This window comes from Halyomorpha halys, unplaced genomic scaffold (genome assembly GCF_000696795.3).
Source record: "Halyomorpha halys isolate HHAL.00 unplaced genomic scaffold, Hhal_1.1 Scaffold908.1, whole genome shotgun sequence".
Taxonomy (NCBI): Eukaryota; Metazoa; Arthropoda; class Insecta; order Hemiptera; family Pentatomidae; genus Halyomorpha; species Halyomorpha halys.
In genome coordinates, this window is record NW_027115706.1 from 137,998 (window position 1) to 160,510 (window position 22,513).

At 27.9% G+C, this 22,513-nt stretch overlaps 1 protein-coding gene and 1 long non-coding RNA gene across 6 annotated transcripts in view; one reads left to right on the forward strand and one right to left on the reverse strand.

Annotated features, from left to right (window-relative positions):
• pHCl-1 (pH-sensitive chloride channel 1) overlaps positions 1–22,201 on the forward strand; it is a 114,506-nt gene extending 92,305 nt beyond the window's left edge. The window contains exons 10-15 of one of the 5 annotated variants that reach the window (XM_067052732.1): positions 1,905–2,057; positions 2,673–2,887; positions 3,941–3,991; positions 14,730–14,834; positions 21,345–21,386; positions 21,661–22,201. In XM_067052732.1, coding sequence (XP_066908833.1) covers positions 1,905–2,057; positions 2,673–2,887; positions 3,941–3,991; positions 14,730–14,834; positions 21,345–21,386; positions 21,661–21,792 — 698 coding nt within the window. In that variant the 3' untranslated portion in view covers positions 21,793–22,201. The remainder of the gene's footprint in view (positions 1–1,904; positions 2,058–2,672; positions 2,888–3,940; positions 3,992–14,729; positions 14,835–21,344; positions 21,387–21,660) is intronic. The other 4 variants (XM_067052733.1, XM_067052736.1, XM_067052735.1 and 1 more) reach the window with 4 other exon arrangements.
• LOC106687030 (uncharacterized) lies at positions 3,124–7,580 on the reverse strand. Its single transcript, XR_001344105.3, has 3 exons — positions 7,086–7,580; positions 6,759–6,804; positions 3,124–3,988 (listed from the first exon to the last, which is right to left on the reverse strand). It is a non-coding gene; the product is annotated as an uncharacterized lncRNA (long non-coding RNA).
• Positions 22,202–22,513: the final 312 nt, after the last annotated feature.

Genomic DNA, 22,513 nt, shown 5'->3' on the forward strand with positions numbered 1-22,513 from the left:
CTCGTGCTCAATACAAACTTGCTGAATGAAATGGGCTAAATAAACATCAAAGCCTAATAATAAAGTTTAAATCAACTAGCTACTGTTTTAACCTATGTTTGTTTGAAATATACTGTTATTATACAAATCATAAATATTTGTTATGTATTTTCTAAAGATGATCTTTCCATATCTAGATAATGACTTTAATTTAATAAATAAAGAATATTACTTTAAAATTATGGTTGTTAGATGTATGATCTTATAATAAACATAGTAAACAAATTAATACATACCAACATTTTAAAATAATTTACAGATTTCATTGATCAGTATTTGTAAAATAAGTAATTGACTCACATAAAACTTCCTAACTTACTCATGTAAGTAGTAAAATTACTGGAGCTAGGTGAAAAACTAAGGCCATTAATTAACCACATAAATGTGCCCATAGATGGATTGATAGAAATTGAGTAACACCTGTTCAAAATCCATTTTTGTCAATTTTCTGACAAAATTAATTTTGTATCTGAATTTTAAATTATTTTTGAAAAGAAGTTTAAGTTATTGCTTCTTGTCATTGATTTATAAAGATTTGAAGTTTTTTGTTCCCTTCAAAATGAATTTCACCAAGTTTTTGACTTCATCAGAATGATTTTTTTTAGAAAATGGATGTAATTCATTTTGATCTAGAACATCTCAAATACCAACTCAGATATTAACAATTTGTTTGAACCAAAACCAACGTCTTAAATTTGATGTCAATAAAAATTATGTACTGATCTTTGATGTATATTAGCCTTTTATGAATTCACCAATAATGAATTTATTATTATTAACATTTAAACTAATTACTGCTTCAAAATCACCAATGGTTTCCCATAAACTGGAATACAACTGGTAAATGTTTTAAACAAAACTTTGAATTACCTTATTGCCATGATATTGATTTTTTTAAGAGCATCCTGTTAAAAAAAGTCTCTGATTATTACAATTAGTGCTAAAAACTAAATTTACATATATTTACAGAATGTTTAAGTAGTAATTAAGCACATAATAAAATTAATTTTATTTATTTAGTTGATCTCAAAAAGCTGTTCATAGAGACCTCCAATTTCGATTCCTTCCCTTAAATTCTCTCTTAACCTCTCAAAGAATTCCTTTAATTAACACCTAATAGACAAAATTTATAGACATATAAGCATCATGAAAAAAGGTGGGTAAATCTAGCAAAATGTTTTTTTGTTCTTAATTAAAACTTCTCACTACAAATAAAAAATAGTTTAAATGCTAATTATGTAACTAATACAAAACAATACATTTATTTTGAATTAATATCTAAATCTAAATTATATTATATATTTATATTGATTTACTATTTTTAGTTACTAAAACATTGCTGTTGATATTATTTATTTTTTAATAAAATAAAATTTAAACTGCTTTGGTTTTATATAAAATATTTAGTTTTTACCTTAATTATTTGAAGTATAACTAATATCTTTCATTTAAACGCCCAAACTTCTAATGATTTAACGTTTGCTTATTAACTTATGGCAGCTTACATGTTCGTGTTCATAATGCTTTTGTGTTTTTTTTTTGTTTTGTTCTTTTTTTACTTGTCAGATTAAAAATTAAATTCCATTTTTAAGCCTTTTGTGACTGTTATATGCTTACAGTTCTTAGGCATGCTGTTTAATTTGAAGTGATTTCTTGTTTGGGCGTATCCCGCCCTATATCTTAGGTTATATATATACCATAACTTTGAGTCCAAAGTAAATTTATACCAGAAAAACATCTTCAATTATTTGTCCTAAATGTCCAGTATTTTGAAATATTTAATGATCTACTTTTAAATTATATAAATTTATTATTAGATAATTTCTTTTCAAAATTTTATTTTTGTTTGAATTTCTCTTGTACAGGCAATTACAGCTGTCTTAAGGTGGACCTTATATTTACTAGAGATAGAGCATTCTATTTTACAACGGTTTTCATCCCAGGCATAATACTCGTCACGTCATCATTCATCACTTTTTGGCTTGAATGGAATGCTGTTCCAGCTCGTGTCATGATTGGTAAAGCTAATATTTATTTTAATAAGGTTTGCTCAGAAGAGCAAAAAATGCCTTTTAAAGGTAGAATAGAAAATTAATATATTTGGTCAAATATGGGGTCCTCAAAGTAATTAAATTGCCATTTCTGTTTTTTTGAGAAAAGAGGCTATGACTTCATCTGACTGATTTAGGTATTAGAAATATATGAGTTCTGGGTATAGAATACCATGAAAAACATAATCAAAGGCCTTTGATTGGGTCTATGAATATCTAGGCTGTTGACTCTTCATATGTTTTGTTTTAATAATTTGTAAATTAATTGTTTATAATTAGAAATAATTCTTCAAATTATAATAACCAATCCTTCACGTTTATAATTTTCACAACCTTCAATCAAATCATCTAATATAAAATTTTAACCGATTATTAAATAACTAATAATTACACTGGATATCATAAAATGACTAAGTTATTACGTTTATTGTAATTTAGAAACAAAAAAATTATCCAAAGGGCAAATCCAACACAATACCTTTAGATTAGGTACAAAATTCATCAAAATATCAATCTCAATCAATAAAAATATCACTTATATATTAATATTTGATTATGTTAATCACAATTGTGTATTTCTAGGAGTAACTACAATGCTCAACTTTTTCACTACTTCAAATGGATTTCGTTCCACTTTACCAGTGGTCTCCAATCTTACAGCTATGAATGTCTGGGATGGCGTATGCATGTGCTTCATATATGCTAGCCTTCTAGAATTTGTTTGTGTTAACTATGTTGGTCGAAAAAGACCTCTGCACAATGTTGTGTACCGACCAGGAGAAAATCCAGTGACACAGGTCAGTTTAGAAGCTTAACTCTCATTTCAAATTTTTATTATGGATCTTTATTCATAGATATGAAATTAGTTAACTTTTTATTTAATTTTATATAATTTTTTTTTATACATTTTCCTTCTCGGTTTAATATTCTATACTGGAAATACTGTACTTACAGGCTCCAGAACATTTAGAGATGTTCATTTATGTACATATCTAAATTTGATTTAAAATTAAAGTAATTGTGAATGATTTTTTACTTTTCTTATGATAAGTAAATAGTTCCTGTTAAGAAGTTACTGTGTTCTTAGAGAAATTTATTTTTTAAGATTCATTACAATGCACCACCTCTTTTTATCATTATGCACAATACGTTATTTATCACAATATTTTTGTATAATTTTTTTTAAAAAGTCATTTATTGTCATTTACATGCATGACAAAGCCTTATATCGTTTTGTTTATTTTTTTTTTCATCATCACCGAAATTCTTATCCAAATTCATTGAACTAATAAAAATTAATTTATTTAAAATAAGTCTACTCTAGAATTTTATTAACACTTATTGTTTTTCAACCTTATAATGTTTACCATATTAATTTCACTGCATATTTTTAAAACAATAATGAAATACAACACAGATGTATAATTTTCAATATTTACTAATGTTTAACTACACTGTGGGCTTTCAGTTTTTTTGATTTTTGTTGATCTGTCTACATCTATATTTCTAAATTAATTTTTTATATATTTTTAAAAGGCACTAGGAATGGACAGTTTTTTAATTTTTGAGTTTTACTTATGTAGTTTTTCAAAAATCATATTCATTAGTATTTAATGTTAATAATTCCTGTTTATGTATATTATAATGCAATTTGTAAAAAAAATAAATTTTTATTACTTGAGTTCAGAAAGTAAATTTGTATTTTATAAAATTGGTTAAATAAACTGACCAATCCTGTTGCTATTTATAGTTAATCAGCACCCTGTGCTACAAGAGTGACAATTTTGTCAGATTTTTTGTGGTTTTGCCAATGTTGTTGTGGGTGCACGTTGTCTATGTCTGTGTTGCAGCGGTTGCCAGCTGTCCTCAGCAGAATCGGTATTATTTTGGCCACTCCGCTGGTAAGAGATCATCAGTATTAGCAAAACAGAAAACTACAATTAAAATGAGCTAAATAAAAAAATTATTAAAATTAAACCTATATCGATCACATCACATTATTTTCTAATTCACCCCTTTAATTCCTCCATTATTCTGTTATATATTATTAAATGTGTTAGACACGATCTGCCTTGCTTATGAATGACCTGTTCTTAGATGAACTTTGCATTGGTTATGACAATGAGCTATTGTTAATGCTTCGGCTATTACTTTATATCCTTATTACTTTATTTTAAGGTATGCACAATAAAAAACAAAACAATAATGCTGAAAAACAAGATAATTTTGGCTTAGTTACCAAACCACTGTATTTGCTCCTTAAATATTGAACATTGTTTCAAAGAACAGCCGCTTACATACTTTTATTTACTTTTATCTTTTTTTCCTGAAGAACAAATTCAAAATAATAAGTAGCGTGAGAAGGTTAGAAAAGTCGAAATGGCTGATCACAATGCTTATACTTTTTAGAGCAAAGCAGCAATTGCCCTTATTAATATTATATATCTATATATATACATGTTTTTTATTGTTTTTTTTAAATTTCGGTAAGAGCCCTCTTTTCTTGTGTGTGCAACAAAACAAAATGTGATGTCCAAGGTAAATTTTATTTTTTTAAATCATTGGAATAGATAGCATTCATTCCACTTTTTCTTTTTAAAATCATGATAGCTTTTATTCACATCATTAAATTTTGTTTTATTAATTGAATAAAAAAAAAGTTAATGAGATTCTGTTTATTTATTTTTTTGTGCTTCTAGACATCTAGGGTCTCCAAACTTTTACAACAGGTGTGTTATAATTTTGTCTGTGTTCCCAAGTCACCCAAAGTAGAAATTATTGTTTCATAGTCTTTTTCTATGCCTTTCTCTGAAAAAAATGTTCACTGATTTTCTTGAAAATATGAAGAATAATATTAAGTGACCAATTACACATAAATTTGTTACTTTTTCTTTGTTTAGCAATTTAAATGATCAGGGTAATAGCTAATGCATAATAAAATGTTTTTTGTTGTTTTTATATTTAATTTGGACTTTTAAATTATTAGTTTTATTAAATTATTTTGCATTTCTAGATTTCTTTTGATTAAGCTTGGATCTATCTTGAATCATCACTATTTATTTTGAAATATTTAAGATAAATAGAAGGTGAACTCCAATATTAATGTATAATTTAATTTTTATTTTTGTTTCATAATTTTCAACTCCTTTTACATCATTTTATATCTTAAGCATATACTACATATGGCAGTTAGTCAAAATGTAAAGTATTTTTCCTCAAAATGCAATATTATAATGCAAAATTATAACACGTCTATTAAAAAAAAAAAAAAATTACTCTATCCTGTTCAAATAATGTTTATGTCAGCGTCTTAGCACTATATTAATTTGGTTATTGTTCCATCATTTAGTGTTGTTTTGGTCTTGTTCAGTGGTGAGCATCCTAGATCTAGTTAAATGAAATTTCTCATTTTTTATCTAAATGTTTTCCTATAAATGATTTTCACTTATTACCTGTAATAAAGTTCACAATTTATTTATTTTTTTAATATTTATTAAAATAGTATTACCTTCTTGGATTACAGTATGTTGTATTTAGTTTAAGTAAAAATACATGTATTTTCTACACATGCTGTCATTACACACTGTTCCTTTAATGAGAAACCATAAATAGAAATATATTTCACTAACATTATTCAACTCTGGATTATTTTGTTTTCAAATTAAAAGATTTTTTCTAATTATTGGGATATTTCCGACTTTTAAGTGGAAAAATTAGTTCTTGTTATCAATGAGTTTGCAAATTGAGGTTGCTCTCCACTGGTATTCTTTATCTTTGTCAATGACAGAACATATTAAACCAAGAAAAACAATATTGCTCCTGGTTTTTAGTTGATGCATTGGTTGTACGTTGCACTAACATATTGTGATTTAATTAGTCATTGGATCCATTTATTCACTAGAATATTATTTTTATACATAAATTTGTACAGAAGTAATGCTCCCAACATTATTTATCTTCTTAATTTAATGTTCTATATTCTAAATTAACATAGAAATAAAATTAAAATAATACTTGATGGACGTATTATAAACGAAGCAATTATTATCAAGAGAAGAAAATAATAGTGAGTTGATTCATTAATTGTTAAAAGCATTTTTTGATTTATACTTTTAATATAAATTTCATCTTGCTTTTCATTTACTTCAATTTTTTTCCTCCCGTATGAGAATGAAATGGGACCTATTTTCGTCTTGCTTTTGAAATAAATTCTAAATTTTATTTAAGCTTTTGATAACTTTAGTTAGAAAAATTCATAGTACTGTAGTTTAATTTTACTTAATATAATATTAATTATAAAATACCTTGCCCCTTCATACTCTCCCTCCTGATTGCTGTGAGTACAGTATTTAATGTTTAATACACTTGCATATCTGCTTGCATGGCAAATTAGTTGTCGTATGTAAGTAGTCATTTTTCTGTAGATTTTATTATTACTTTGAAATTCATCAAATATAAGGCATTCACTTCGTTCTGGGTTAAAATAGGAATAATGAACTTCCTTTTTAAGGTCTATAAATTACTATACCGATTATGGTCAGTATTAACAATGTAAACTAACTTTAATATCAAAGTATGGTAGAACATCAATTATATGAACTAAATAGGTCAAGAGTTGTTCAAATAATATGCATGAAAATGTAAGAATGGAAGATTTGAAAAACCAACCTGAGATTGTTGAAGCAAATTCAGCATAATTATTATAGTTGGTTATCTAAAAAAAAAAAATGCACTTTTATTTATGTAATTCAATTAAAACCATCGTATACAAGTATTCTCATAGTCTACAATACTATTGTTGACTTTTTAAAAAATTGCTAAAACTCTTAATACTTTTTTTGAATGTAATAAATATTACAAAACATTATAATTTTTATGATATTAGAAAATTTTATTAAGAAATGGAACAGCGAACTAACACTCAAAGTTCATACAGAAAATGTTCATTGTTTTAAAACTTGTAATTTTTTACAAATAACTTATCTACTGACATACCTATTCCTTTCAAGAGTAAGTTCTAAAATCTGGAATTGATGAAGATAACTGATAAAAGGTCACTACATACTTATAGCAAATGTTGGAGCTACAACAATGGTGTCATGTATGACAGTTGTGTTGTCACACTATCAGGTTTTGCCTGATAATTGCCTATCACAGTAGTGACAGCTAATGCCACATTAACTCCCGTATATTGACAATGAGCTGTTACCTCTTACCAAATCAGTTACATGTTTTCTTGCTTTTTTTTTTTCATTTATTGCAGTTTTTTATTGTATTTATTAATATATTTTTACTTTTTTATTAATTTAGTTCAAATTACATTGAAATTAAGTTTCTAGATTTAAACTTTTTTCTTGCTAACTCTCACCAAGTTAGATTGTTGGCATCTAAACAAAGACAGTGACACTCTCAGTTTCCTTAAATATTCATCATTTCCTTCTTCCTTGCTTTAAGAACAGTCATATATATATGGCAAATAAATACATACATATGTTCATATAATCAATGTCTTACTATACATATTTTTTTTAGAGGGTTGTCATTTTAGATAATCCAAAAATTATTATCAGCTGCTCAACATTTTTTCTTCCTATTTTGTTATCTTAGATCCTTTATTTTACTTTTGTTATTCTTTTAATTTACTATAGATAATTCAATTTTAGTATTTTATTATTGTCTTCAAATATCATAAAGAAATGTCTGTGAACATTTTCTTCTCTAAAAGTAGCAAGCAGTAGTTACTGTAGTGTTCATGTGTAGTTATAATCATTTTTTATTAAATCTTATGTAGCAGTTTTAATGAAATTATATGTTTTAGAGATACTGAAGATTACATTTATTAAAGCTTCATTGAAAAATTTTCATGTATTCTGAATATTTGGATACAGCTGTGTATTATTAAAAATTTTGTTTATTATTGTTATTTATTACCTCCACTTTATTATTATTAAAAATTGAAATTGACTTTGCTATTGAATGCTTTTAAAGTAAAGTCTATTAGGAAATATTTAGTGTCTATTCTGAATTAATTGTAGTATATCCAAAAAAGAATTATATTAGTTAAATTATAGTATTTTTTGTTTGTTTGTCCTATCCAAATTACAATGATAGCCCAATGAGAACAATTACAGATTCCATCCATTACAGATATTACCAATTCTATATTTTGTCAGTTTCTTAAGTGACTAAAGAATTATTTACAAAATTTATTTTATACACATTTTCCAAGTGCACATCTCTGTTTTTCTTAATTTCATGAAGATTTTTGTCATTAAAATACAAAAATATACTAAAGTAGCTCTCTCAAATCAAAACATAAGTTATCACTGGGGCCTGTTGTTCAACAGCCTAGTTTGGGACAATTGGGACTGTCAATTGTCTTGTTTGGGACAAGGCTGTCCGAATAATTAGCTATAATGATTATATTTGGCTTATAAAGGTTTGAGTTAACGTTAGACTGTTCAGTTTGTTTGCCGAATTGATCTTATTGAAAATCTCTTTTAGAAATCTAAAAGACTGTAACTTATTGAGTTCTCTAACAGCCGTAAAGGAAGAAGAAATTGATTAATTACACTATTCTGAGATGTCTTATCTCTACATTTCAAATAGAAATATTTTTCTATGAGTGAATAACTCTTATCACTACTCCACTTCTGAAAAGATCATCCCTACAAATTTTTTGAGAATTATTTATTTAATGAAGCTCTAGCAGCTAATGGTGCATCTCTGAACTCCCAAGTCAAAGACAAATTCAGATAAATCTGAATAGATTTATTCATACTTTATGGCATTTTTACAAAACAATATTCACTTTATCTATAAACGATTGAAATCCTATTGGATAAACTACCATTGTTGCTAAAGTTGGGAAATAGAAGGGCATTAAACCCTGATATGCTTAAATAAAACTTTATTTAATGATAAATAAATACACATAGATATTTTTATACACTTTTGAATTACTCCTGTAGTGATATAATTTTAACTGATAACTATCAGATGGAACTGTTATCTAATTGGCAAGATGATTAAAGAAGTTGTCTCTTTACTGCAATAGAATGCTAATGAATACTTCACCATCAATGGTGTCCTCTTGTTTATTTTAAAATAATACTAAATAATATTTTCCCAAATTCACTTTCCTTTAATTCATTCTGAAAGATGTTTTATGTACAACTTTTCCTCTCTCATCATTCTCCCATTCCTAACCAGTAAACTGTGTTTTTCTTTTCGATTTCTATATTTTATGAAATTGTTAACAAAGAAAGTTTCTAGACTCTTCATTGCAGAGGTGATACAGATCTCTAGCAAAAACTTTCCTTAAGAGAAAAAGTTATTGTTGAGAGTTTTCAAAGCCTTTCCTTAGGGTGTTCAAAAAAGCCATTGTTGCATAATATCCTTTATGCATAATAACCTTTAGATTAGTGGTTCTCAACTACTGTTCTATGAGATAATTTATTAAGAAATTAAATTTTCATAATTCGGACAAATCCCTTAAACTGAGGAGGATACAAGGCATCAAATAATTTAAATGGACTGGATAGTGGGGAGTTTGTCCGAAAGATTGTCCAAAACATAAAAATAAAAAGTATCAAGGATTTTTTCCCTTGAAAATTAACAAATAATAAAATTGCATATCCTTAGGCAAAGGTAAAATAATGGAAATTATTTCTATTATATATTGAAGATTATTTAGTATGCTATTTGTTCATTGTTTCATTAAACTTGAAAAAACAAACAAAAAAAAAAGCCTTTCATCGATTGTGCTTGAAAACATTGTTTCCTTTATTAATAATAAATGTTATTAGTTGATGCTCCAACATTTTCCTACCACTATTGGAAGTGTTCTGCAATAAAAAAGTTGGGAACTACTGCTTTGAATTATGTAAAATTTAATTGTATTTAGTTTTCCTATCCAGTATTATAAGTTTTTAATTTTTTTTCTCAGCTTCCCTCATTTTCACCAGTAGCTATAGTACATTTCAGTTTGTTTATATTTATACATTATGTTTCATATTACATTTCAGTTTGTTTATATTTATACATTATGTTACATATTAGTTTTTTAGTAGAAACTAATAATAAAGGCAATAGAACTATTAAAAATTAATTATAAATGAATAAGACAGCCATTTCTTCTTTTTTTTTTTAATCATTGAAACAAGTGTATTGTGTTCTCTTATGAACTAGTTTGTCTTGTTAATGTTGAACTGATCCAAGAAAACACAAACTCTGGTAATCATAATGGAAGTCATAGTTCAAATACCAATTATTTGTTTGTGATATTGGTCAGTCAAATCTGGTAGAAACCTCATCTTGGTGCCTTGGAAGTCTTAGTGATCAAATTATAGATCTCTAAACAATACTTCAGAATTGATCCATTTTTACTAATTTCGTCCATTACAGTGATTTTGAATGGAACTGATTGAAACCCATTAATTAAGTAGTAGAGACAACAAAAGCCAGAGTAATGAAGGGAGGTGTGGGCATAAGTAATTAATACATCTAGTACCCATTACACATCTTTCACTTACCACTCTATTTTGAAATTAAATTAATTCTTGCACATTTTAAAAAATCAAATTCTTTGTTATCCATGATGGCAATAGTTTCACTTACTATATATTTCATTTGTAGATAAGTGGAAGTAAGATTTGACTTTTGTCATAACAATCATGAAAACATTTATTTTCTTCTTTAGTTAATCATGAAATTCTTTTATATTTTATATTTATCAATTTTTGATTACTTCTAACTACAAGAAATGTTTTTTTTAAATAAATAAAATTAAAGTTATATTAGAGGAATATTTTTTGAAAATTCGGACTAGATTTTACTGATATTGAAGACCACTTGCTTGTACATTAATATGACAAGTTTATTCAAAATCGTAGTTATTTATTCCGATAATGGTAAAATTGTGTTTAATTGATTGTGTAAACTGGCACTTCTAGTAAATCTGTTATAATATCGCAGGCATTCAGTTATATGTGTGATTTCAATTTCTTACTACTTTTCTTTTTAAAGCTAGGCAGCTCACTTACACACACATTCAGATATTTTTGTAAGACTTCGATATTTTGACTCAGATTACTTCAAAACTTGTATTTCTTTTGGAAATTCAGATTCAAAATTATTCAAGAAATTAATACTTCCCTTAGTATACATTTCATATATAGAGAAGTGAAAGTAAAAATGTGTATATAAATACATACACAACTTAACTTTTATACAATACAAATTACTTACTGACTAATACTTTTATACTAACTTAATATTAGTCAGATATTGGTATTAAAAACCCATTTTGGTGGTATCAATGCTAGATCTACTTGCTTTTCACTTTGAATATTTAAGAAAAAAGTTAAAAATATAGAATTTTTTCTTGCCAGATAGTTCAATCAAATAAATTATTATAATTGATTGAACTATCTCAAAAGATAAAATATGATATGTGCAGTTATCCACTAGTATTCTTGAAATTAGTCCTGAATCCCATAATGAAGAACAATTTAACCATCTCCTTTATGTAACTTGATTTTTATTGAATAAAAATGTATATACATGATACCTACTATTTATTTATTTGACTGTTATGTATTATTAAAACACACAAAGTCATTAACACTACCTGAAAAATAAATAAAATTGACAATTGATGATCAATGAAAGCTTGTTGGTAAAATTGTTGGCCTGATTTTGTATCAAAGAAAACAATTCATTTTTAAATTCTGAAACTATTTCTTAAGCTCATAATCAAGAAGAATGTCACCATTCCTTTATGTAACATGATATTTCGAATAAAAAACAAAGAAGTGTTCTAAATTATTTATTCATTAAACTATTATATATTAAGGAAACTTACACAAAGTCATTAACAATGCCTGCAAAATAAATAAATTAAAGTTCTATTGATACTTGTTGCCCATATTTTGTACTAAAAACTGGCTTATCAAATTGAACAGGAAATTAAAGATATATATAGAAAGCATCAGCATTTATGAATTTTGCATTGAGAAGTTGTTATTCCTAGAGTCGTCCCAGAATCTGAACCCCCCAAGAATGTCAAAGAATTCTTGTACATGCTAGATATTGTTGCGTGAAATAGGAATTAGGAATCTCATTGAGCACGGACAATGCTAGTTAGTTTAAATAATTGAACAGATTTTGATTGTAATATCATTCCTGTTATGTATTTTATTACCATTAAGTATAATTAAAGGGTGATACAAATTTTACTTTTAGTTTGTTAATTTTTATGACATTTGTATGAATGTAAATAAATAACATTAAAATTACAAAGTTGTGAATATGTCTAAAAGTAAGCTGGTGGATATAACTGTGCTCAGTAATTATGGTATTAAGTTTTCATAACAGTAACACAGATTTTCAAGTAATGATTGTTCTTTATAAATTGTTTATAGAATTTGATGCTTGTTAACATATGTTTTTATGGTTACTTTATAAGTTTTATGAATATTCCAAAAAAAAAACTATTTTTTTTTTTTTTTGGAAATACTACAATTAGTTCATTCCTTAAATAGAATCCAAATACTGCATGATTTTGGTATAAAATACTCAAAAATGAATTTGGATACATTATATAAATTAATTTATTAATGTCACTACTGAATGTTTCTTTTGATCCTTTTTTTTTCTCATATATTCCAAAAATGGATTTTTCTCACAAAGTCTTGCATTACAACTACTTTACAAAGATACCATTGGTACTAACTTTATCATATATAGATATTCTGTTTCTCTTTACATAAGTAACACCATGGTTCCTTTCTATTGTTTTGATAAAAATTTGCTTCCATTTTTAACATATATATTTCTCTCCATTAGAAATAATTTTATAATAGAATAAAGCTGTTCCAAATATTTCAAGATGATAAGCTGTTTGCATAGGAATCTATAGGACACAGAGTTCATAGCTACTGGGCATTTAATGGATATCGTTGCTGTAGCTAGATTTTGTCTGAGGTTTCATTTGATGTCAGTTTACAATATTACAAATGGATGTTTGGTACTGAACTGAGATTTGAAACCTTTTTTCTCCGGAGTGATAATTCTGCTTTTGTACAAAAATGTCATTTGCTGGATTATCTTGCTCATATTGGAAAGTAGGGTCACTGGTTAGTAATCATCTAATTTTGGCTGGTTTTAGTAATAGAGGTAAGGTTTGCCTTAGTAGTAATATTTTAATTTTACATATATATACTTTATACACCTAAATATTTTAATTACTTGAGTAATAATATATATTTTAAAAATATTTGATACAAGAAGGTGGTGAGCCCTAATAGTATCGATTAGACACTATCCAAAATTAAATTAAAGAAATCATGAATTGATGTTTAACAGACCTCCTTAAAATGCAGATATGCTGTACAAGGAGCTTATCCAGAAAAAAAAATTATCACAAGTAGAAGATAAGGGGCTATGGGGGAAAAAAATTAATTACCTGAATATTAATATTTTATTGTTTATCGATATGAATATTGCTGAGTGAAATTTTTGTAAAAGAATGATAAACATCAATAAAACAAAAAAAGGAAGTTTGGAAAAATATTATAAATTAGAAAATGTACCCTCAAGGGGTACTCACTTTCTGCTTCATTTGTTTGCCATTAGATGGCAGCATTTTGAGCTGCTGTTGAATATGTTTGAGGGGGGTTCCTTGCACAATGAGACTGTTTGTTTCATGTATAGGAATTCTTTTTTCTTTTAAAAACTCTGGTGTATCTTTGTCCTGTTTTCCTGATTCATTATAAATAATCCTTTCATTCTACCTACTAAAATGCTGATCAGTATTTTGTTTATTTTAGAAATATATTCATTTCATATACAATTCATTATGTTCATGATGCAGGTGCTCACCATTTGTTGTACTACATGATCAATTTGTATTAATCTTTTAACTGGTTGTTACTTATGCTATTATAAATGCAAATAAAGTGATGAATACATTTTTATAAATAATTTTTTGGCATAAATAACTTACATGTATTAGTATTATACACATAATTTACATATAGTAATTTGTTTTATGACAAATACATTGCATATCATAAAAAAAATCCTATTACCATATTGAATTATTTTTTTTTTTGTTCTTTTCAGTACCTGATGAAGTTTCCTTGTCAACTATCCAGCATACTGTTTTTCCTTTTGTTTTTTTTTTACTATTGAATGACAATTCTTCCTGCTCTATCATCCAGGAATCAAAAATATTAACATCACCAATACTCCATTGTTGAAACATATTTGCACACATATATTTTTTACTTTATTTATTATAGTTATAATAACTTCTATGGATATGAATTTATCTTTTTATCTCATGAAAATGACAATAATACACACCCATATTTTTTTTAAAGGTTAACACTGGCTGAGGGTGTCTCCTATTACATATTGGTGTTCAAAATGGATAAAATGGTTTTATCTATTAGTATCCTTATTCATTTTTGAGTGATTTATTCTCTTTTTTTTAAAGCTATGTTTATTCATTCATAAATATTTGTATTTTATGGATGTTACAAAAAATCAATATTAATTTATATTCATTATTGTTGTATTGAATAAATATAGAGCAAAAATTTTTTAAAAAATGGAAAATATTTTTACCCTTAGGGAGACAAGAAATCTGAAGGAAATGCTACCAATGACATTGTTACTTGCACAATGTGTGGTCCAAACCCTTGTACACACTCGGCTAATAATGGATGTGCAACAGAGGTAAAACTATTTAATATCTCATTAATTTTAAGTATAATTAACTACTTATCAAGGATGTTAAAAACAGATTACTAAGAAAATATTTTTTATGCATAAATTCTATTGACCAAATTTAATTCAATGTTAAAATTTCAAATTTATATTTTTATGTTTAATTAACAAAAAAAATCTATTTGAAATGTTAATATTTAGAAGATTATTAAGATTGTGTCTCTATGGACCTTTATCCTAATTGTTATATGATTTATTGTACATGGTAACATTTAAATTTTAATCTTTTTTTAGTATTTCAAATTATAATTTGTCTATGATCAGTCAGGTTAAAATATAATCAAATCAACCAAATGAACATTTTTTTTAATTGTAAGAGGCAATTTTTCGATTATAGTATTCCATGAGCTGATATCTTTTTTTTTATTTATTTTTTTATTTTTTATTTTTAGAGTAGAGGAAAAACTTCTATATTTTTCTTTCTGTTCCATCGAATTTTTATACATTACTTTTTGTGGTGAGGGCTGACTATGTATGTACATTATTGAATTATTAGTTAATTCAACATCCAACTAGTTAATCCAGTGTCATCATTCTCATTTTGTTCCTTGGCATGAAATTGTCAAAACAAGTATGCTATGCTATTTAGGCTAAATAATATACCAAATTTTAGTAAGTTTTTTTCAAGAGTAGGCAGCACTTTTGGGACAAATTTACTTTTCTTCTGATTTATAGATGGAATAGTAAATTTCCCTTCGGTAAACAGAATTATCATCTAGAACCTCATTGAAGTTACTAAAATTGGTTCATTATTTTGGTATTTAAAAAATTTATCTTTTTTATTATTCATAAATCAAAAAAAGTGAGCTTATAGGCACTTCACCACAAGCAAATATATTCTGCGCTAACAGATTCATTTTTTGTAGCATTGGATAATCGTAAAGAGAAAAATACAATATAACAATTAAAGTCATGAGATTTGTAATTGCTAGACCAGAGGAAGTGGAACTTATCCCCACTTCTCGACATTGATCCTTCAAGAACTCCAATGTTTATCTGGTTGATCTATGTATCTATGCATTTTTGATATTTTTTCACTAATACCAAAATGAGAATATAACATTTTTAAAAATGAGAATGTTTATTTATTTTCTTTAGGTGAATTTTGATTTCCTAGTCAAAATATTCCACTGCTAAATTTAGCATAATTTACTATTGTAATTACTACATTGTTTTAGGATAATTTTAACAAATTTATAGAGAAAAAACAAACGAAAATTGGAAATAAGTATTGTATCGAAAAATTCTTGATTTTGTACAATGATCGTATCAATTAAAATGATTATAGGCCTATTTAATTTTTCTGTTAACATTATCAAACTTAGTTTTACCGAAAATTCTTACAACTCAAACGAAGCAAGCAGATATGGTGAACAGTGAATCCAAGCTTCCTGGGAAAATGTATTAAACTAATCTAACTGCAAAGCAATAAAAATATGTTTAATTGTTATTTCCGTTTCCGCTACTCCGCTTTTGCTAAACTTTTCACAAATGCTACTTCGTGATTGCTTTGACTGAAAATATCAAGTATGTCCACTCACACAATTTCCCTGCTGCATTCAAATTATTATTATTTTTACACAAGGATAGTCTTCTAATTTTAGACTTTTTTGGAGAGTTTGAGAAACTCGAAAATTTTATCAACAATCTGCTTGTTATCCTGCAAAATATAATAGAAGTCTGATGGTAAATCATATAAAAATTTGAGGGAGTCGTATGCCCAGCAGTCAGCAAAATATGTTAGTCATATAGCCGCATTCCATAAGTGTGGCATACAAGTGGAGAATCACGATGGAAAAATATTAGTTTTATTTTCCAGTTGACTAATATTATTTGGCAAAGTTACTATTAATTCGTCACTGCAGTTATGTTATCACCTGTGTTACTTTTAATCATAGTGGATTCCAAAGTACTTATTATAAACTTCGACAGTATTGGCCAAATAAACTGAATTTCCTATAGCAATGTAGTGAGGCCAGATGTGGGGAAGCCATAACTACACCTGCATAAGATCTGATCCGAACACTTTCCGTCTCTTGTTTTTTGATTTCTTGTGCAGTGCAACCATTTTTAGGTCAAAAGATACATTTTTTTATCAATTTTTTTTTTTTTTTGTGATTTCTCCTGAAAGTATTGAGCTTAGTCTCATAACTTTCTGACTACTAGAAATAATGGGAATATTTATTTAAACTTTATAGGTTATGTTTTACCATTCGACATGGCGAGGAAAAGGAATTTTACGACTGGCAGCCTGGAACGTGTGAGGTTTGAAGGTGAAGGAGTACGAGCTACTGGAAGAGAAAAGGAAGGCAAAGGTTGATCTGCTAGCAATAACTAAGATCAAAAGAAAAGGAAAAGGCAAAGAGAGGATTAGAGATAATATTCTACTCTATTTGGGGACCACTGAAGAAAGAATAGCCAGCAGAGAGGTAGGTTTTATGTTCAAGGAAGCCTTAACAAATACAGTAATCAAAGAATGGCAATTCGCAAGTGATCAGTTAATGGTGATTGACATAAAAGATGGAAATGCTTTGAAGACTATTATTGTGGTCTACGGACCAAACAATAATACCATAGCCACAGAGAAGGAAGAGTTCTTTGAGAGTATACAGAGAGAAATAGATGATGCACATGTTGAACCAATTGTAGTCGGAGAATTAAGTGGCAGAGAGGGAAGAGATGCCCACTTGTTGCCGGATATTTTAGGTGTCTACTGAGAAGACGTCATGAACGATAATGGAGAAAGAATACTCCAATTGTGTGCCAGCAATGGTATGATCGTCAATAATAGCAAATCCCCTCATATAGAAACAAATTTTATTGTTAAGAAACATTCTCAAAGATGTGATAGATGTGTGAGTGAAAAGAGGATTTGAAATAGGAAGCAACCACTACTTATTAAAAATGGATTTGGCATGGAAAGGGGAGAGAAGAATCAGAAAGCATGCAATAAGGACCCGAATAGAAATAGTTAAGGAGCATAGGTTGAAAGAAGATGAAATTGCTACCTACTACCAGGAAGAAATTGAAAGAAGGCCCAGAGATTCGGACCATCCGTGAGGCTCTGATGATATAGAAACAAGCGAGTTCTATTTTAAGAAAATAGTTACGGATGCAGCAGCATTGGTTTATGATAAAAAGAATTGGAGGCTGATTTAAGAGAACAGCCACGTGGTCCGAAGATGTTAAAGAGGTAATAAGAGAAAAGAAGAAACTTTGGAAAGAATACAAGTACAAAACACTAGAGAACTTCGAAAAGTACAAGCGGAAAAGGATTGAAGCTAAAAATAAAGTCATAGAAGCAAAGAGGAAAACCTGGTCAGATTTTGAGTGACAGATGGAATCAGATTTCTACCAAAATCAAAAACTTTTTTTCCAAGTCCTAAAGGGATTAAGAGCGCCACCCCTGAAATTCATAAAAGACAAGGAAGAAAACATCCTCAGGCAGAAGGATGAGTTAATGGAAAGGTGGTGGGAGTACTTCCAAGATCTGTTGAATAAGAATGTACAGACCCTATGTAGATGAAGCGTCAAGAGAGGTAGGTCCTTGGGAAGAAGATGACTTTATTGATAATAACGAAATGAAATCTAATCTGAAATACAATCTGGAGTATGAAGATAGGGAAATCCGCAGGTAGTGATGGAGTAACTCCTGAAATGCTGAAATACATGGGGCCCTTAGGAAAATAAATTCTGCTGTATCTGCTAAATCTATTATGGAAGCAAAATAATATAATGCATAAATAGTTTCTTTGTCTTTTGGTTTGTTGGTATGGTTTTGTTACTAAATACTTCTCTTACTCTCATATATTTACAGTGAATGTCGGACTCATGTCAATGTCAGACCCATTATTTATAAAAGTGGATAATCACTAAATTTTTTTCTCTAATATTTCAGAGTAAAATATTAGAAATAAATTGTCCTACAATAGCTAAAACTGTGATCTCTATAAAATATATAATTTCTTAAAAATCATAAAACAAAGCCAATTAACTTGGTCCCTCTGAAAATATGTTTGTTTTTTTTTCACTGAAAAATGAATGATGAATAATATCTACAGAAAAAAAATGATGACTGTATAATACTTTTGAAGATAGAACTTCAAGGTAGCTAGTCTGGTTTGATCCTCAAAAATGGTTGCACTGCCGTTAAAGTAGACATCGTCTTGATCTACCAATTGACCTTGTTTTCTGGGGCCAGATTTTGTCCAGTTCTTCATTCTGTTTGGTAAGATGTTGGCAATATAAGAATGCTTGTTCCACTGTCTCATTCTTGGAGGTTCTGGTTTGGCACATATTACTTTGGCATGCTAAATTGGCTCTGAAGGCACTCTCAGTTTGTTATTGTGTGAGGTAATGGTCTGATGTCTTTAGCTATAGAAGGAGTACGAACTTTATTCATGATATTTTTATAACAAATAAACACTTTAAAAGTAACATTTGTATTAGACATGACACAATGACAAGCACATATAGGATTAGATGCAAAACAGCAACAACACAGAGAGATTGCATGCTCTCATAAACACACTACCGTCTATGTTCCCAACATACACAACAATGCAATGAGAGAACTTAGATATTTTCCAAGCAAGGAAATTCGTAAGAGAAAGTATCCTTATCCAATATAACTGTATGATGTACATGCAGAGTTTCATGATTAACGCTAAAATTTTGAAAACCATTGAGAAAATAAAAATGTCAGGATTAAATAAAGTTTAGAAGACTTAGGGTAAAGAATTATATATAGGTATTTAAGTAATAAGGGTTTAGCTGATCTAGATCAACAGAATGAATCCAAATTTTGAAACTAACAACAACATATCTTTGGAGAACTTAGGGTAAGGAGCTTAGGTTTGAATAAAGTAATGTATATGAGGATTGAAAATATGCCTTGTTCATATATGAAAGCAAAAATCAAAACTTAAAATAAATTGAACTTAGTTATAATACAAAATTAAATTACATACCTTCTATATAAAATAAAATTACCTCCTGTCAATCTTCGCGTTGCTCATAGGCATAAATATGCCTCCAACCTGAGTTTTGTTGAAAAACTTCATTCGTGTTAGGTCATATTAAGATTTTTACAATCATGCCTGAAAAGCAAAAACTAGAAAGATAGACGAATAGCCAATTATAAGGAGCCATGTGGACATCAATTATATTGACTGAAGGCCATGATTAATTCATATCATGGGCATCAAACACTAGCAACAAACAAAGGGTAGTTCGACTGCTGTAGCTCTTAATACTGACAAGATTTCCCTACATCATCTTGATCCAAAGAGGTGTGGTTAAGAATGTAAGACCTGATCGTGGACTGCATGAATGATTGGTGACTCAAATGAAAAGAATGGTACCTCAAGAAACTGAACCGTGAGTGATTCACCAAAGTCATCTCAAATTATCTTATGAAATCCATACTTATTTTTACGAATAATTTAACATTAGAGGAAGTTAATTGTTAATTTTTAATTATTCAAAAATCACCTCTACTCAAGTATGTGAAAAACAATTCATCTCGTATGCTCTGATTTGATTTTGTTCTATTTTCATTGATTACAAAAGAGACTGGAGTAAGCTAATAGCCAGGAGGATTATAAATCACCTTTCCCTATAGAACCATCTCTCCTCCCCCCATTGACAAATCATAAAATCAAGAATCAATACCTTCATCTTCCAGGGCCTTCCACGGAAAAGAGTTCTCCAGCAAATTCAAGTATTGAGGTGGGATTTGCTAGATAAGGCTGCCTACAGCCTATTAAACCAAAATTTGATTAATTACACGGTAAAAGTGATTTGATGCCTAATGAAAAGAGGATCACACTTTGAGAAAAATTTACTGATATTTGCTTTCCTATGGTGTACTGAATGTTGTGACTCTTTTATTTTTAAATCTTCTACTGTATACTGATTATCAGGGCATAATGCACTAATCACATTGATTTCAATGTACATTTAATTAAATTAATAGATTTAATTTTGTTAAAATATTACCAAGTTTATGGAAATGTGAATTCATCCTGTACATGTCCATCTATCACAACTGCTCTGATAAACCTGCAACGTGAATCAAAACTTTGGCTATTAATAAAAATTTGAAACCCTTTCTTAATTTTTTTTCTTGATCGCAGTCCAGACTATCTACTTCTAGTTTATAGAAATAAATGTATTTGTTATCAGATAAATTTTAAATTAAATTTTCTAGTGTAAATTTTATAGGCATTGTATTTGTTTATAAAGCTGGGCAATAGTAACTAATAATTTCTTATTAATCTGTTTTCCTAGAACTATTTTTATTTTGATATTGCTTTCTTTATGTTCCGAGTTGTTTATAAAATTTGGGAACATACATTAACATACGTAGTTAAATATTACTAAAGATTTTAACAAGACTTGTCAGTTTAAGATTTGTATTAATATAAAATGGTAGGCAATAAAGATTTTAAATTACAGAATTGCGTGACAGTGACTTCAGGGCCGTTTTCTACATTAGAGGTGAGTTCTCGGCAGAATCGTATCGTTTAACTCAATCTCATGAATGATCTGTTTTCTGTTAACAATACGGTTTTAGTCTTTATGTCAATTAGTGTTTTTCAAACTTGATCTATAAAATTGCTAGTAATATTTTCTTTGTTCTTCTGAGCACACAGATTCATTGTACCAAGGTTTTATGTGTCAGTTGCATGGCTTCACAATGTTCACATTTTTGTGTTTGTTAAATTTCTATCTAATGAATCTTTATCTATTTAATTCTCTTTTATTCAAACAGGTGAGGAAGAAAGAACCTCCGCATCCTATACGAGTCGCCAAAACAATTGATGTCATTGCTCGTATAACATTTCCTACGGCTTATGCAATTTTTCTTATTTTTTTCTTCATTCACTACAAAGGCTTTTCATAATTTCGAAATATCGGATCGAAAATTAAATTGTCATCATATGATGAAAACATTTGTGCAATAGCTGATTGTGAGGCCATAATTGGTCATTTTGTGTTACTTGCCACTGAAGTAACTTTTAACAGATTTTTATTAGTGACACATGAGACTATTGCGAGAGTGAAGCGAGAAGACAACCAAATGCGGCTTAATAGATCAACGAATTTAAAGCTAGTTTTTATGTAAATATTTGTTAATTTTTTAAATCCTTTTTTAAAATTTTGAATAGATTTAATATACCTTCCTTTATTTGAAATTTATCTTTCGATTTCTTGTATTAAAATTTTTTAATAATAATAATAATCCATTCAAATATACAAAGCAAGTTATATGAGTTTAAAATAATTATAACTCATTGAAATCCTGTTTAAAAAAATTCAAATTAGCTACTTGACTCAGTTAATTCAAATTAACTATATGATTCAGTAAATTCAAATTAGCTAATTGACTCAGTAATTTAGTTTGTAGACATTTTATACTTACTACAGTTTTATTATCTTAAAAATCTCATTTATCTTTTTTAAGTTGGTTGTTCTATGAATTTGTAGATAAGGCTTGAAAAAAATATGTTGGCCATCTTCTACTATGGTTTCGTGTTTATATTTATCAGTAATTTTATAATTATCATTAAAAATTGAGTTTTTCAAATTGACCAACTTAAGGATTACCCAAAGAGCTATGGTTA